The 17532-nt window shown below is 36.7% G+C and overlaps 1 protein-coding gene and 1 long non-coding RNA gene across 2 annotated transcripts; both read left to right on the top strand.

Moving 5' to 3' along the window:
- Positions 1–359: 359 nt before the first annotated feature.
- On the top strand, positions 360–10385 carry LOC140168500 (phospholipase A and acyltransferase 3-like). The gene is made up of 3 exons (XM_072191901.1): positions 360–536; positions 2566–2640; positions 5347–10385. The coding sequence occupies exons 2-3, from the start codon at positions 2607–2609 to the stop codon at positions 5910–5912; spliced, it is 600 nt and encodes a 199-aa protein (XP_072048002.1). The 5' UTR covers positions 360–536; positions 2566–2606; the 3' UTR covers positions 5913–10385.
- A 4496-nt stretch (positions 10386–14881) lies between these two features.
- LOC140168501 (uncharacterized) lies at positions 14882–17318 on the top strand. Its single transcript, XR_011861215.1, has 3 exons — positions 14882–14929; positions 15325–15395; positions 17021–17318. It is a non-coding gene; the product is annotated as an uncharacterized lncRNA (long non-coding RNA).
- Positions 17319–17532: the final 214 nt, after the last annotated feature.

The raw sequence follows: 17532 nt of genomic DNA on the forward strand, positions 1-17532 counted from the left end.
GCGTGCGACACATCCGTTCATGCAATAGAACGATTGCATGATGAAGGATATTGCTGGCATAGGACACATAGGGGTGTTTTGTTCATTTTGGTTGCCTGGGAGTGCCTGGGTACAACACTTCCGAATTTCCGGTTACTATCTGGTTATTCACGGCCGCTATTAATTAGCCTACAATGAACATCTCTGAATACACCTCATAACTACATGCTATGCTACGTGCCCAGGCATTGATATTAACCATGACGAATAAATTCACTAGGCCTATAATTTATATTATAAATGATAGTCAAAGAAAACATAATTATTTATTGATTAAAATCATGAAATTAATTCAACATTTATATTTTTCAAGGCTTTTTTGCTTATACGCCTACGCCGAAGCAGTGTTGCATCCAGGCATCCAAAATGATCATGACAGAGGAAGAAACACTCTCATGTGATAGGAAGCGCGAACATTACATGATAATAGCTGAGAATTGTCATTATTGTCAAGACTGACGACGTGCGTTGTTTTACCTGAGAAGAAGAGCCTCAAGGTAAGAATTACATTTTGTTACATGTAATCATATGGTCAGAAAACTTGGTAAAATAATGATCAATAATAAAATTCATTAAATTCTAATATTTTTCTCTCTTCTTTACATGACTGTTTTTAAAATTAGTCATTAGGCATTGAGTTTAGTCAATACTGATTGTCAGTTAGTTAGCAAGCTATAGAAACTTAGTCATTAGACCCATATAGGTACTCATTGGGTAGATACTATAGGTATGTATAGCCATGTGTCTAGGTAGCCGATAGTATAAGTCACTGAAAAAAATGGTATAATTTCACACAAAAAATACACCAAAAAACTAGTATAAAAAATGGGTCTCGTGTCAATTTTACTCAATTATAGGTGGAATAAACATGACACATTCATTTTGACACATAGGAGGTCAAATGGTCTCAATCATAAATTTCAATCAAATTCGTCATCTTCACACAGTGAAACCTCCTTGAGAAATGAAAAGGTGGTATTCTGGTCAAAAAGATCGTCTCACATATTAAAAAACCGCATTCCGCGTTGAGTTTTTGTCTTGGGAAGGGCTTTGAGACGAACTATTACAATTAGATGGCCTAATAATGCTCATCGCAGAGTGCAGACGACAAACAGCCGACATATCGACCGCAACGGGAGTCCCAACGTTTTAATTTTAAGTACCAGGCACTTGAGAATGTGTAAGCTGCTCGCGGTGGCGGAAGTTTTCTAGTAGATGCTATAGTGGCCATGCATACAACTCGGCGCGGTTGCGAGCTAAAGGCGATGGGCTCGTGGTGACCACGAAAGTGGGCGGCGATAATGTGCAGACTCGCCTAAGTTGTCATATTGAGACACGTTTACAGTATTACACCCTAATAACTATTGTGGTGTATATTGGCGCACAGTGTACCAATAAAAAAACCCTTTTCATCCAATCATGTGCCAAATTAGTGTAAAATAAAAAAATGTTTTGTCCCAATAAAGTCTTTTTTTTGGGAAGCGCGAAAACGTTATACCAGTTTACATGTATAGTCTCTCTAAAAAACGGTAACCGGCAAATTGGTCTTTTTTAATTTTTACCCCCCCCCCCCCCTCACCAAGAAAGCTGGATACGCCCTGTTCACAATATCACCTCACATCGCACGACCTTACTGTGAAATCCATGCCCCACTTGATCTCCTGCATGATCTTCCCTCTCATACCAACTTTTGGATTGCGAATGTATATCTTTAATAAAACAAGGCATATGTGTATAAGGGAACATCTGCATTCCCTAGTTGTGAATTATTGTTTCCTGCTTACAAAAATTAATGGGCCTTATGACTATTCAAAAATAAATCGTGGTTTGAACCATCTAATTATATTTTCTAAATAAATAGTTATCTTAATAGGCCCCGGTTGTAGGCCAATACATCTTCAATCACGCTTTTCTTAAACAGAATAATGAAAATGTAAATTGTACTTGGCTCCGGCACGACCTCAAACTTTTTAGATTAATTTCACTTTTTGTCTTGATTTCCAGTCGTATAGTGTATGCATTAAATACTATTTTACTTAATTGGTATGCCAACATATTTATACAAACGATGATGAGATATTTAGTATCGATATTTGCATTGCCCCCCCCCATTTTGCCCCCCCCCCCCCTTATACTTTTGAGGCAAAACCCCTCAAATAACGTAAATTTCTACTTTTTGCGGCAAATTTTGTGCATTCACTTTGCCCCCGTAGCGCCGCCACTGGATATTTGGTAATGCTTAGATCAGAAGCAAACAAATATCCACACTAATAAGAACACCCAATATTAAAGCACCCATAATAAATTTGTTTTTCATTCCGAAACGTGTTACACCTTAAGACTGCCGACAGAAGACTTTTGGCTAATTTATTACATTCATTAACTGATAATTAATTTATTAACAAAGTAATAATTAATAAATATTTGGGGAATTGCAAGCCTAAGTTATTTATACTTGTGCCGGCTTTTTCTGCTTCATCTATAGACATGCCAACCATAATTATTATTTTGTTCATTTTTATCTAGCTTCAGTTTGCTGTATCCACTTCACTGTTAATTGCGCAATAATGGCGGCTATGGTAGAGAATCGTTTCCATGGCGGTAAGTTAACTAAAAGATGTACTTTGTATACTGTCAATAATTTGTTACTAGCTTGTTTTTTTTCTTTCTTTTAAGCTAACACATCGTCACATCACGGTTATTGTCATTTTTAAGAAAAGGCGAACAATGGTGGCGCTATTTACCTTAAATCTTGCATTCATGTTTAGAAGGGGTAGACACTTGTATAATGGCATTAGAACATCAGACAAAAGACTCATATTATTTGGCTTATTTAAATTTAAAATGTATGTAAATAGCGCCCTCAATTTGCACACAAATGTACAGTTTATAGTATAAAAATTACCTCAAAAGGTATAGAAACACTACTACTACTACCACTACTATTATTACTACTACTACTACTACTACTACTACTACTACTACTGCTACTACTGCTACTACTGCTACTACTGCTACTACTGCTACTACTGCTACTACTACTACTACTACTACTACTACTACTTCTACTTCTACTACTACTACTACTACTACTACTACTACTACTACTACTACTACTACTACTACTACTACTACTACTACTACTACTACTACTACTACTACTACTTCTACTACTGCTACTGCTACTGCTACTACTACTACTACTACTACTACTACTACTACTACTACTACTACTACTACTACTACTCTTCCACTACTACTACTCTACTACTACTACTACTGCTACTGCTACTGCTACTACTACTACTACTACTACTACTACTACTACTACTACTACTACTAATACTACTAATACTAATACTACTAATAACACTAATAATAATAATCTATATAATGATACGCATCGTCTGTCTGTGTGTGGGGGGGGGTGTCTGTCCACCTATTTTCTCGGAAAAAACATGTCTTAAAGAGCACGCCAAGACACTTTTTGTTCAGTTTAATTGTCAAAGGACAGACATTATTATTATCTATATAATAATACGCAACGTCTGTGTGTCTGTCTATCTATCTATCTGTCTGTGTGTCTGTCTGCCCGCCTATTTTCTCGGGGTCGAGGCTAGGTGTCGCACGTTGGTGGATGGGTGCATCTTTACCCGAGACAGAACAAGTTTGTATTGGTTAGTGGATCAAGGTCACCCGAGGTCATCCAGGGGTCATCTGAGGTCAAATTAGTAAAAACTGTTTTTCTCGGAGACTAGGGGTCGCACGTTCCTCAAATTTGGTGGATGGGTGTATCTTGACCCGAGACAGAACAATTTTGTACTGGTTAGTGGTTCCAACCCAGCAAACACAAAAACGTTTTAAAAACGTTTTAAATAAGTTATAGTTAAGGTAAAAACGTTTTAATAACATTAAAATGTCGGGTTATATAAAGGTCATGATAACGTTTTAAAACGTTTTGCATGAAAGCACACTACAACAATATTTTTTAATATTTTCAAAAAATGTTATTGTAAACTATTTTTGAAAACATTTTTGCTAAATATTTTGTCAATACTTAAATAACATTATGTTAAAATATTTGAACCCATCAAACACAGAAATGTTCTTAAAATGTTTTTTTTCAAAACCTTTTAATAACATTTAAATGTCGGGTTATATAAAGGTCATGGAAACGTTTTTAAAACGTTATTGCAAATATTGTGGGCAAACAAATATTTTTTCAACCCCAAAATAACATTCTGTTTAGAATGTTTTGTATCAAGTTTTCAAGAATGTTTTTGGAATGTTATTAAAACGTTTTATACCTTTTATATAACCCGACATTTAAACGTTTTCTGTAAAACATTTTTGTTTGCTGAGCAGTAGATTATCAAAAAATGTTTTTTAAGGTTATGAAAAAGTTTTATACTCTTAATATACCCTTTATATAACCCGACATTTAAACGTTTTATGACAACCTTTTATAACCTTTTGCGAATGATGTCGAAAACATTTTGTGTTTGCTGGGAAGGTCACCCAAGGTCATCCAGGGGTTATCTGAGGTCAAATTTGTAAAAACTGTCATATGGGCATGAAACTTGGTGGGTGTGTACATCTTGACCCGAGACATAACAAGTTTGTATTGATTAGTGGGTCAAGGTCACCTGAGGTCATCCAGGGGTCATCTGAGGTCAAATTAGTAAAAACTGTTATCTGGGCATGAAACTTGGTGGGTGTATGCATCTTGACACGAGACAGAACAAGTTTGTATTGGTTAGTGGGTCAATGTCAATAGAGGTCATCCAGGGGTCATCTGAGGTCAAATTAGTATAAACTGTCATATGAACATGAAACTTAGTGGGTACATTTAACATTTAGAGCCAAATTTTTGGAAGGTCATCTGAGGTCAAATTAGTAAAAACTGTTGTATGGGCATGAAACTTGGTGGGTACAGTCACCATTTAGAACCAAATTTTTGGAAGGTCATTTCGGGGTCACCAGGGGTCATCTGAGGTTAAATTAGAAAAAAACTGTTGTATGGGCATGAAACTTGGTGGGTACGGTCGTCATAAGTCAGGTAATCGTGACAGCCGAGAACCGCCAAATACGGGTGACCGCCTAGTTATTATTATTATTATTATTAGTAGTAGTAGTATTATTATTATTATTATTAGTAGTAGTAGTAGTAGTAGTAGTAGTAGTAGTAGTAGTAGTAGTAGTAGTAGTAGTAGTAGTAGTAGTATTTTTTAATATTATTATTATTATTATTATTATTATTATTATTATTATTATTATTATTATTATTATTACCTGATTTTTTTTCAGATGGGTATAAAACTAGATGGTACGATAATGGCCGGGCACTATGTGATGCTATCAAACGTGGTCACGTGGAACTCAAAGTTGGTGACATACTCGAGATGGAGCTGCTGGACAACCAGTCTTTAAAGGCCAAGATATATTCCCACTGGGGCATTGTATCAAAGGTGTCTGGTGATCCTTATGAATGCCTTTGTCTCGAGTTTCTTCCAGGAAGTGCCACCATCTCGCCCTTTACGGTTTCAACCACTTACCAGGCTAAGTCATCCACGTGTATCTCCTCCTCTGATCTTTACTCCTTGGAGAAAAATAAGATCGCCGATTTCCCCAGGAAAATCAAGATCAACAATTCTAAAGATTCTAAAACTGTCGTGTTACCCGCAACAGAAATAAGTAGAAGAATTGACGACGTGCTGAGCTTGACAGAGCCTTTTCATTTTGCATCCAACAACTGTGAGCACTTCGTCAACTACATTAGATATGATAAAAAAGAAAGCGACCAAGTATTAAATACAACAGTCTTGGCAGCTGCAGGAGCAGTGGCTGCTAAAGTTATATGTGTGATTAGTTAGGGTAATGTTAGTGCTATTTTGGAGCATATTGCAAGAGTAAATCCAGAGGGCGCCCCTCCTATAAAAAAAGGGGGGAAAGTAAAAAAAATGGATGAAGTTTTAGGCGATTTTGAATGAAAAAATCTTCTCTGACCACATATATACCATTCTTTTGTAGCTTTTAGTAATAAGTATAAGCTAAAATGTCCAATAATTATGTAGGCTCAAGATATTTTTGTGATATTTTATGGCTAGTAACACATATTATAATCAAGTTTAGTAACATGTTTGGTATTATTTGGCTTGAAAGTTACTGCAAAACCACCCATTCCGCCGTAGACTATCCACCATTTTCGTAATTATTGACCTCTTCGGTGCCGTTGGCGGCGTTCGGCTCTGCTAACTCCAATAAGGCCGGAGTTAGCGAAGCTAAAGATGGTAATTACATACGCTCAATTATGCAACAAAGTTAATTAGCCAAGAAACTATAATGACTATCTAGCCGACACCAAATACATATGTAGCACAAGCACAATACAGGTAAAGTGTATTTAGGATTTTTGCTCATTTTAATCTGCATAATTAATTATGGTTAATTTCTTGAAAAAATAAAACGAACTCTTGTTGCCTCTTAAACGCAATGTACTTTATATTACTTGTATTATGCACCAAGTCTCAGCCAGATAGTCCTTATAGTTACTTGGCAAAGTAACTTTGCATAATTGGGAGTATGTAGTTTACATCTTTGGTCTCGCATTCACATTTCTGCTTCGCTTACTCTGGCTCTGGCCTAATTGGAGTTAGCAGAGCCAAACGCCGCCAACGGCAGCGAAATGGTCAATTACAAAATATGTGGATAGGGTCGGTGCACACGATGACTGTTTACGATCGCTCTTACAATTGATTTAATAGGAGATTATGTGTGGTAAATTGATCGTAATGCTCCTGTCATACTTTCATCAGCATCAGCCAATCACAAGCCTCGATTGTGTCCGCTTGTCTGCAATGCGCGTGCGTCACGCCGCTCAACGGCAAACGGTATTAAAGTGTGAAACCAGCATAAGATCTATCGTAAGGCTTTGTGAAACAGCGAGAAACCACGGTCAGATAAGATGCAATGTGATTTACATTTTAATAGTCGAACGCCCTCATCGTTATGATGAATTTATAAGAAGTGCTTTCAAACATTTTGAAGCACCAGCAATTCAGTTCATGGGATAGAAAAAAGTGGTAAACTATTTTTTTGTTGTTTCGAACTGGTCTTTTTGTATATCAATATTACTCATGTTTACAATTTATTATGAACAATATACTAATGATTTCATATATAATTATGTGATATTAAAAAGGTAATAAACATCGTTGTCAGCTTCGAGTGGACGTGATGCATCATTAGTAGGGTAAAATATTTCCCCAGAGAAGTCATTTTCAAAGGGCTGAGCTTTTGGAACCCTGTATTGAATACCATCTTCAGAGGGCTCTGGCTTTGAAGATGGCAAGTGTTCAGAAAGCTTAGCACTCTGAAAAGAAAAAAATACCAAAAATTTCAAATCATAATGAATCATTTTGAAGTTATTCAATTGGAAGAACATTTTACCAAAGTACACGCAGTTCCTATTGCTGACATTGAATTTCCATCTTTATTCATTCATATTAGCGTGTATGCCAAACTGTAATGAAATACAATCTATAAGATCACTCGTACATTTTCTACATAGAGACATCTAATATTTGTTTTATAATCCGTTAAACGACGCTGGAGCATAACAATATCTGTGTTTAATGCAGGTGCTTTTAACGCATCGACCTCATGTAAAACACTCCAGGGCACGGAGTATCACCTCAGATTTTTAACAGGAGATGCTGCATAGCGTCCTCTATCGATGCTGTAATCCGTAATCATAGCGTCCTCTATCGATGCTGTAATCGTGCATTATGTCTGGAGTGCTGTTGACGCACTACATTTCCGGTAAATGGTAGATGATATTTTTGCCTCGTGAAGCAAATACCGAGGGCGGTTGTTAGTCAAAATGTCCTGATTGAATTGATCCGCATGTAGAGCTCGAGTCATGCAATATCTATAACACTATTACGTCATTTTGTATTTTGGTCTACTTTGTTTATCAACGGGGATGCATTGGGGCTGGAAAGGGCGAAGGTTTATCGATCTGATTATTGAAAATAAAAAATATTCTTTCAAAAAGGGAAGAGCTATCATCAGTCTCCCTTTTCGATTCATACTACTACACACTACATAAAAGTATTGCAACATTGCTGGAAAAAGAAGAATTCCGCAAACTGTAGTTGAACATTGATCCAATATCCTATCGATTTCACATGACGTACTGCATGGAAATGTTCTTTGTATAAAATAAGTAAGATTATACTAATAGATGGGATAGAGGGTGTCACTTGTGGTGACAGCATGTGCCAATACCGGTGTTTACAATTGCGCATGATGTCACCACCAGTGAGACCTTCCATCCCATTATTTAGCCTAATCATACTTATTTCGGTAAAGAACACTTCTTTCCAGTACGTCATGTGAAATCGACAGGAGATTGGATCAATGGTCAACTTACACTTTGAGGAATTCTTTTTTCAGCAATGTTGCAATACTTTTGTGTATGTGTGTGTAAATGCACCAACGTTAAAATTACGAAACTATACGAATTCAACATATATTTGCTTCCCCATAAGAATTGTATCTGCTATGTTATTTGAATATAATTATAGACGAATTTCACACATTCCTACTCCTCAATGGCAGCCATAGCCGCGACGGGAACCCAGCTATCTGTGAAATGGTGCGGCCTTGAAGGGTATTTTAAACTGCATTCTATCACCCGTGTTACGCGTAGACAAAAGAATGATGACAGTTTACAACACAAAAGAATCTAACATCGAATTTTAAGCGGGTTTAATCCACCCAAATGGGCACTCACAACACCTGTTTGGTGCATGCGGGGAACCAAATATGGCCGACCAAATCCTGACCATGACTTGGCTCGTTGACTATGCATCATTTTGATACGTGAGCAGACCGATTAAAACACCTGTCTCCCAAATTAGAAGGCAGTAACTGTTTTGTAGCATGTTTGTAGATACTACTTTTTACTTGGGAGGACATATTGTCAATATGGTCCACTTTTTGGCGACACAATCTGAAGTCTTTGTCAGAGAAAAACGGCACTTGTTTACATTTTGAGAGCATGCAGAGCGTAAACACGGAAGTGGAGTTCTGAATGGCTGAACCAATCGTCTGACAATCATAGCAACAGACTGATAATCTGATTGGCCAATTGTGCGTCAAATCGTTGTTCGGCGCAGATCGGTGCCTTGAAGTGAACACAAAGCTACGCGTATGTCGCTCATTAACAGGACGCTCCCGTCAATCTGAACAAGGGACTGAGCCAATCCATGTCAACTCCAGGGATGTGCACCGCAGCCCCTCTTCATTTTTTTTTTCTTTTTCTGTGTGGTGGTAGATATTGATGAGAAAGTAAAATCCTGAAAATTTGAGCTTCACACTCCATTTCGTTTTCCCGTGGCATCAATTTGAAAATTAGGGGGGTCAGCGTAAAAACGCGAAAGACGTTGTTTGGAGGTCCATAATTGTATAAAGGGAACCCCTACAACTTTGAAAAGTATGTATCCTGGGGTACTATTTTGTGTAGAATTCAGATCTGGCATCAGAAAACTTGTAACTCTTTTACTTTAAAAGATATAGGGTCCTCAAAATGCAACTTAGTCCATCTAGGACCAACTTTGGGGGGTCAGAACAAAAGTAAAAATAATTTTTTGTCCATTTTTTTGCCAGTCAGTGCCCTTTGGTAGGACATTACTCTTGTCCCATATTGAGCCTATTAGAATACATTTAGCTGAGATATTACCCATGCAAAACTCCAATTGTACATTTTTTGTACATTTTGACCCCCCTGAAAACCAATGTCAGACATTTTGCCCCACCATCAACTTCAGGTATGTTGAAAATATGTTCTTGGACAACATTTCTGAGAGATAATGGCTTGGGGTCTTGATGACTTTGCTTTAAAAACATCAGTTAGGTTTGTCTACCCCATACTAGTCATTCCATTCCATATCAACAAATGGGTTTCTCATCAATATCTACCACCACACAGAAAAAGAAAAAGAGGAGTTGACATGGATTGGCTCTGGTGCGAAATCTTATATCTCATGCAAGAACGAAACGGTCAATGTAAAAAGCTTGAAAATGCAATTAAATGACTGAAAAATCAAAATGGAGACTCTCAAATGGAAGATTTCTGATTTTCAACTATTTTTGACGGATTTTTTTGTCTTTGAACGGAACACATTAAGGGATCTAGAATGAGCGTTTATTGCGTTTCGACAGTATTTTTTGTGGGACATGAGAGCACCTCAGACCTATCGAATTTCATTCTGAATACGAAGCATGTCTTTCTGATATCAAATAATTTTCATTTTTTGAAAATCACAATATAATACAAATTTTATGACAAATTATAAAAATTTGATTTGAAATTTTTGATATATAACAGTGCTGGAAGTAAATTATATGAATCTGATGATTTATTCTTAAAGTGTATGTAGCAGGGAGGAAGAGCCGACGGGCAATTGAAAATTTTGACATTTCATATTGAAGATATGGATTTTTTCCCAAAAGACCTAATTTTTTTTGGGTGTTTTGGAAAAAAAATCCATATCTTCAATACGAAAGGTCAAAATTGTCAATTGATCGTCGGCTTTTCATCCCACCCTACATACACTTTAAGTATAAATCATCAGATTTATAAAGTTTACTTCGAGTACTGTTAAATATCAAAAATATCAATTTTAATGATTTGCCATAAAATGTGTATTAAATTGCGAATTTCAAAAATCAAAATTATTTGATATCAGAAAGACATTCTCCGTCTTCAGAATGCAATTCGATATGTCTGATGTGCTCTAATGTCCCAAAATAAATACTGTCCAAACGTTCATACCCCAGCCCTTAAAAGTCTGGATTTCCAACAATCACAACTGGTCAAAAACTCCTTTATTGGGATATTCCAGAAAATTGATGAACACCCCATATAGAGGAATTTCGATATCCGGACTTTTTGTCCATTCGTGAACATGGTGAATATTGGAATATCCAGACTTTTGAAGTGTCCAAAGGCGAAAAAATCCAGCAGAATAAACAGACAATCGGAAATCCTCAATTTGGGAGCTCATCTTGGACATTTCCGTGATTTTTCATGCATTTAATTGCATTTCCAATCTTTTTCCAGTAACTTTATAATAATATGTAGCAACTGGAATTTTCTGTCATTTGCAGAAAGCATTTTTTTTTGGAATAGCTCATTGTATCATATTAAGATAATTGATTATTGCATGATTTATATAAAAGTATACCGTATTATTGTACTTTTAAATATATAATTCAGTTGTTTTGAATTATAAAACTGTGCATTAATTGTGTATCTTTTAGTGGACTTGGGTAAAGTGTATTTTCGGCCTTCGGTCTTGGTAGATATCGTAACAACATAATTTTATGAATAGCTTATTTCCAAACCGTGTTAAGTCCAAAACCACATGTTTCTCATTTACTTGTGTGATACAATCACAATCACATTGACAAGTTTGAAATTAACAACAATGAGTTGTACCATCAACAAGCCATATTATTTACCATAACAATGCTGCATAACAATATGCAGACTATTGTTCTCATTTGGGAATCAAAGGCCTCACACAGTATTGTTACTGTGCATCCATCCACTGTTTGCTTTGTAATGGTGCATCCAACTAAAATGATGATACACATAGCATCACAACTCATTGCAATATCGCACAGGTAAATCAGAAACATGTGTTTGCGGACTTTGGAAATAAGCTCTTCATAATACTGTCAAAATGGTTCACTTTTTGGTGACACCTGAAAAGCTATAGTTAACGATTTTATAAATCTTTAGGGTATTAGTTTAGAATACAAATGAGTGAAAATAATAAACTAATAATAGCACTGGTAGTATAATATTCGTAATCAAATCCTACTTTCAATCGAATACAATTCAGGACAAATAAAGGTACCAGATACAGTTCATATCCGTTATTATTTTAAAGGGACATTGTTCTGAATTGAGCAAAGGGGGACGTTATTCCAAGTTAGGTAAAACCATTAACATAACCACAACCCCAAATATTTTGAATAACGCCCGTTTTCCAATCCGTATTAATTACACCCCTTCAGAATAATGGGCCGACCCACACCACAGATACGCCTAAAGTTGCATCAGTCATGATCATATTTAAGGTAATTTCAAATTACTCCCTTTGCATGTTTATGGTTGATACTGCGCCCTTTGCGACCAGATAAGAGCACACCGGCTGAGTGGGAAAAATTGAATGCAGCGGATTAATTTGGGGGAACTTTTCATCAAAACCTTTTCAGATGCCATACAAGAAAATAAACCCTCTTATTAGTAAAATAAGCTGCCGAGCTAGCTTTAATTAGTGGTATTTACTAAGGGTTCTAAACTGTCGACATAATGTAACTAACAATTTGTTAAATTGATGGAATACGAATATTATGTAAATACGTACTTCGTCATTATGTTTAAGTTCACGAGCAATATAAATATTATTAAAGAGAAATATCGGTATTCGATTTCCTTCATTTAGCGTCCCCTACGTTCAGGTTAAATCGATATACTAATACTCCCTATATATCGCTCTCGCCCCCCCTCTCTCTCCCGTTCTTTCTAACTTCTCTGCTCTCTCTTACCCTTGCTCTCCCCCACACTTACTTTCTCTCCCTATCCCTCTCTCTCGATCTTCCCGTCTTTCAATTTTATAACTGTTGGATGTTTGCTTAAATCTATAGCCAACGATGTAAATCGAGCCTGAGACACTAAGAGTAACACATCCCAATGCCGCAATTCTGAAAGCAATTTCTGCTTACCGCAGGCCTTTCCGTTTGAGGCGAGCGATCGCTCTCGCTCGCCACTGCTCGCCCAAACTCGATTTCTAGTGAGCGATTTTCCACTCGCCATAGACAATAAATATCACTCGCTGCGAATCTCCAAAAACCATTCATCGAATCAGCTAATTCAGCATTAAATCGAGTCTGTGCCCTATCCAAGCGGAGAAATGCACAAATTTTAGCGTTTCGCGCACATTTCGCCATAAATACCGTATTATGCGCTACTTTATTATTATACGTCATATTTGAGAAAATGCAACCACTCGCCTAGCTTCAGGCTAGCGAGTGATTAACCACTCGCCTTTAAAATCTAAACGGCATACCTGTTACCGGCGGGCGATCCTTGCAAAACATTGTAAATTTAATCTCAGTAATCGTCTTTCCAGAAAAAAAACCAGATGTGTAATATATTTTCATTATAATACATTTATAAATTTCGCACACACATAACCCCTCCCACCCCCCCCCGCACCCCTGCACCCACGGGTGTCTGGAAGGATTAGAGATTGAATACCGCCATTTTAATAGGCTTATGGTTTTATACAAAAAATCCATTTCCATGGTCTTACAATCATTTGTTGATGCCCGGCCCCCATATCATTACCCGTCAACACAACCACCTCACCCCTACCACCACATGCACATATACCGCATATTTTAATATGTTTGTTGATGGTTTTATACTGAAAATCCATTTCCATGGTCTTACAATCATATCTTGACACACACACCCCCAGATTACCCTTCAACATACCCACCCCACCCCTACCACCACACCCACTCGTATCATCACATACATCCCACCAATTACGAATCAAAGACGTTTCAACTTAAGTTATTGTAAATGCAAGTAAACTTCAATGGATTTTGAACAGTGGCGTAGCCAGCACTTTTTCAGTAGGGGGGAAAAGGGGGGCAAGACAAATTTTAAGGGGGGGCACCTTTTGGCGACAAAATAAGTAAATATTAGAAATGCGCGCGAATAATGTTGGCATATTGAAGCTAAACTGGTGAAATATGGTACAAAAGGGGAATAAATTCGCGCGAAGCGCGAACAAATTGGCACTTTTTAGGTTAAAATGGCAAAATATAATGTCAATTTTGTCAGAAACACAAAAAAGTCTTTAAAATGTCAGGGCGGCCACCATCCCAAGGGGGGGCAAGGGGGGTCTTAGGCTACGCCACTGATTTTGAATCGAGAACTTCGGATCATATTTTCCTATCTTTCTTTAAATACTAGAAAAAACAATTTACTAGTAACTGGTAAACATACTTATAAGACCATTTTTGGATCGTAATGTACATAAGGACCAGTGATTACACTGACAAAATTTCATCGATATAGCTCTTTCACTTCTAGGTGATGTCAAAAACATTTGGATACCCCCTCGTATATAAGTTATATAGTAATGTGAAAGTAGTATTTCTAGTATTTCAGCGTGCACGTATTATCTAAAATCTATTGTTTAGCGTGCGGGTTTTAGATAATGTATTGTTTAGCGTTTATATAAACCTGCACGCGAAGTAGTTCGCGAAAATAATGCACGGGAGAAGAATGCATAACGATGAATAGAAACGGGCACTAGAAGTATATGAAAGGATATTGCTGGCTGATAGAGGGGTGCTATGTTCATTTTGGTTACCTGGGAGTGCCTGGGTACAACACTTCCGAATTTCCGATTACTATCCGGTTATTCACGGCCGCAATTAATTAGCCTACAATGATCATCTCAGAATACACTACATGCTATGCTACGTGCCCAGGCATTGATATTAACCATGACGAATAAATTCACTAGGCATATAATTTATATTATAAATGATAGTCAAAGAAAACATAATTATTTATTGATTAAAATCATGAAATTAATTCACCATTTATATTTTTCAAGGCTTTTTTGCTTATACGCCTACGCCGATGCAGTGTTGCATCCAGGCATCCAAAATGATTTTTGATTTTTTTTTTTTTTTTTGGCGTCGATGGGACACCGTACAGAGGAACAAACACTCTCATGTGATAGGAAGACTGACGACGTGCGTTGTTTTACCTGAGAAGAAGAGCCTCAAGGTAAGGATTACATTTTGTTACATGTAATCATATGGTCAGAAAACTTGGTAAAATAATGATCAATAATAAAATTCATTAAATTCTAATATTTTCCTTTCTTTACATGACTGGTAGAAGAAGAAGGCCATCGCCACTGCACCATTGGAATGCAAACCCCGGCTATGGCGTCGTTACATCGACGATGTGTTGTTTGAGTTCTTTCATTGGAATTATATGGGGCAAAATGTAAATTTTGTAACGTCCATCCCCGGTCTCCCCTAATAATTAATATGTAGTCCTAATTGGGGAATTGTAAGCCTATAAGCTATTTATACTTGTGTCGGCCTTTTCTACTTTATGTATACACATCCCAACCATATATTACTATAATTTTGTTCAATTTTTTTTTGTCTTAGCTTTGCTGTATCCACTAGCACTGTTAATTGCGCAATAATGGCTGCTAAGATGGTGGATCGTTTCCATGGCGGTAAGTTAACTTAAAGTTGCACTTTGTATAGGCCTACTGTCAATAATTTGTTACTGGCTTCTTTCTTTCTTTAAGCTAACAAATAAATTTATCAATCAATCAATCAATAAATAAATCAAATTTATTTTTCCAACAATGGCGTGGCATGTAAACTATAGTCATTTTTAAGAAAAGGTGAACAATGGTGGCGCTATTTATCTTGAATCTTGTTTGCATCCATAGAAGGGGTAGACACTTGTATAATGGCATTAGAACATCAGACCAAAAGATGAATAATTTGACATAGAGATAAGAATCTGGGAGCTATAAAATATATGTGTATATTATTAATGTGATAACTGTTGGTATTGTCCAGGTCTAGAATTATATAATGTTTTGTTAGAAACATTAATAAATGATCACAGCAAACAACCATGACCTGAATAGCATTTGAAATCCACGTTCTTCCTAGCCAAAGTCTTCCGCAGAGGGAGTATGGGTGTCAAATAGAATAGACAAATTGGGTAGCTTCCATTTGAAATACTCAACCCAGTTGTGGAAGATAATTATATAAAGTCATATTTACATGGGGTGTATGAGTTTCAAAATAAAGAATCATAGGCTAATACATTTGAAAACCATATTCCCTCTTTGGGAGACAATTTCTTAAATCTTCTACATGGGTATGGCGGATTTCAAAAAGAAAACCCCAATGTATCCGAATTACACAGGGTGTCCCAGATAATATTACTACTAATAATATATTATGTGTCCGTCAACAATTAAACTGAAAAAATAGTGTCTTAGCGTGCTCTTTAAGACATGTCTTGCCAATAAACATGTCTTTAACAATAAAAAATACATTAAAAAATATTTGTCTTAAGATGCAAGCTAAGACATGTCATATGAAGCCAGTCTCTAATAAGCAAGGTAAGACACATACGTCTCTATGCAAGACACGTCTCACAAAGAAATGTCTCCATGCAAGACATGTCTCGCAAAACAGTATACATGCAAGACATATCTAAAACGTTTTTATTGAAGCCAATTTTGAGACATGTCTTGAGTTTATGTCTTCTACCATGACACGTCTTTGCTGTAGACGGGTCTCAGATGTGTCTCAATTGGCCTATGTGTCTTGGCTTGTGTCTTCAGTCAAATGCTTATTAAATGATTTTTCATTGTTTAAGAAATGTTTATTTAAAAAATATGACTATACAAAATTTTGCTAAGACACCATTTCAACAGTGGATCTAAGGCTTTTTGCTTAATTTAGTCCCATATAGGCTAAACAGTTCAGATTCTATTGCAACCATTATTATGTGTTTGATGAATCCAAGTGTGGGAAAATATTGGACCCAATTTAACACATAATAATGATAAAATTGGTTGCTTTACGCCCAATATTTATTGGGTCTTGCTATCATGGCTATAGGTTTTAAAATATTGTTTTTAAAACTCTTAGCTCGACCAATAAATATGGGCTCAATCGATCCAATTTTATATCAAACTTGAGCCAGAGCTGCAGTATGGGGACATTCATGTGTTGATGGTGTTCAAGGTCACACACTAAGGTCAAAGATCATTTGAGGTAAACTTGTAAAGTTGACTGAAAATGAAAAAAAAAGGTTTCATTTTTTTTCCAGATGGGTATCAATCTAAATGGTACGATAATGGCCAAGCATTATGTGATGCAATCAAACGTGGTCACGTGGAACTCAAATTTGGTGACAGACTCGAGATGGAGATGCTGGACAAGAAATATTCCCACTGGGGCATTGTATCAAGTGTGTCTGGTGATCCTTATGAATGCCTTTGTCTTGAGTTTGGGACAGGAAGTGCCACCACCTCGCCCTTTATGGTTTCAACCACTTACAAGGCCAAGTCATCTACATGTATCTCATCTTCTGATCTTTTCTCCTTGGAGAAAAATAAGATCGCCGATTTCCCGCGGAAAATCAAGATTAACAATTCTAAAACTATCGTGTTACCCGCAACAGAAATACGCAAAAGAATTGACGATGTGCTGAGCTTGTTGGAGCCTTTTGATTTCGCATCGAACAACTGTGAGCACTTCGTCAACTACATCAGACATGATAAAAAAGTAAGCGACCAAGTAATATCAGTGTTGTAGGTCTCGAGACCAGCTAAGCCTGGT

This window comes from Amphiura filiformis, chromosome 13 (assembly GCF_039555335.1).
Source record: "Amphiura filiformis chromosome 13, Afil_fr2py, whole genome shotgun sequence".
NCBI classification, from domain to species: Eukaryota; Metazoa; Echinodermata; class Ophiuroidea; order Amphilepidida; family Amphiuridae; genus Amphiura; species Amphiura filiformis.

Bases quoted from the DNA above. Each gene is read 5' to 3' on its own strand.
- LOC140168500 (XM_072191901.1), top strand. From the start codon at position 2,607: ATGGCGGCTATGGTAGAGAATCGTTTCCATGGCG. The intron at 2,641-5,346 runs GTAAGTTAACTA...ATTTTTTTTCAG, and splicing joins AGAGAATCGTTTCCATGGCG to ATGGGTATAAAACTAGATGG.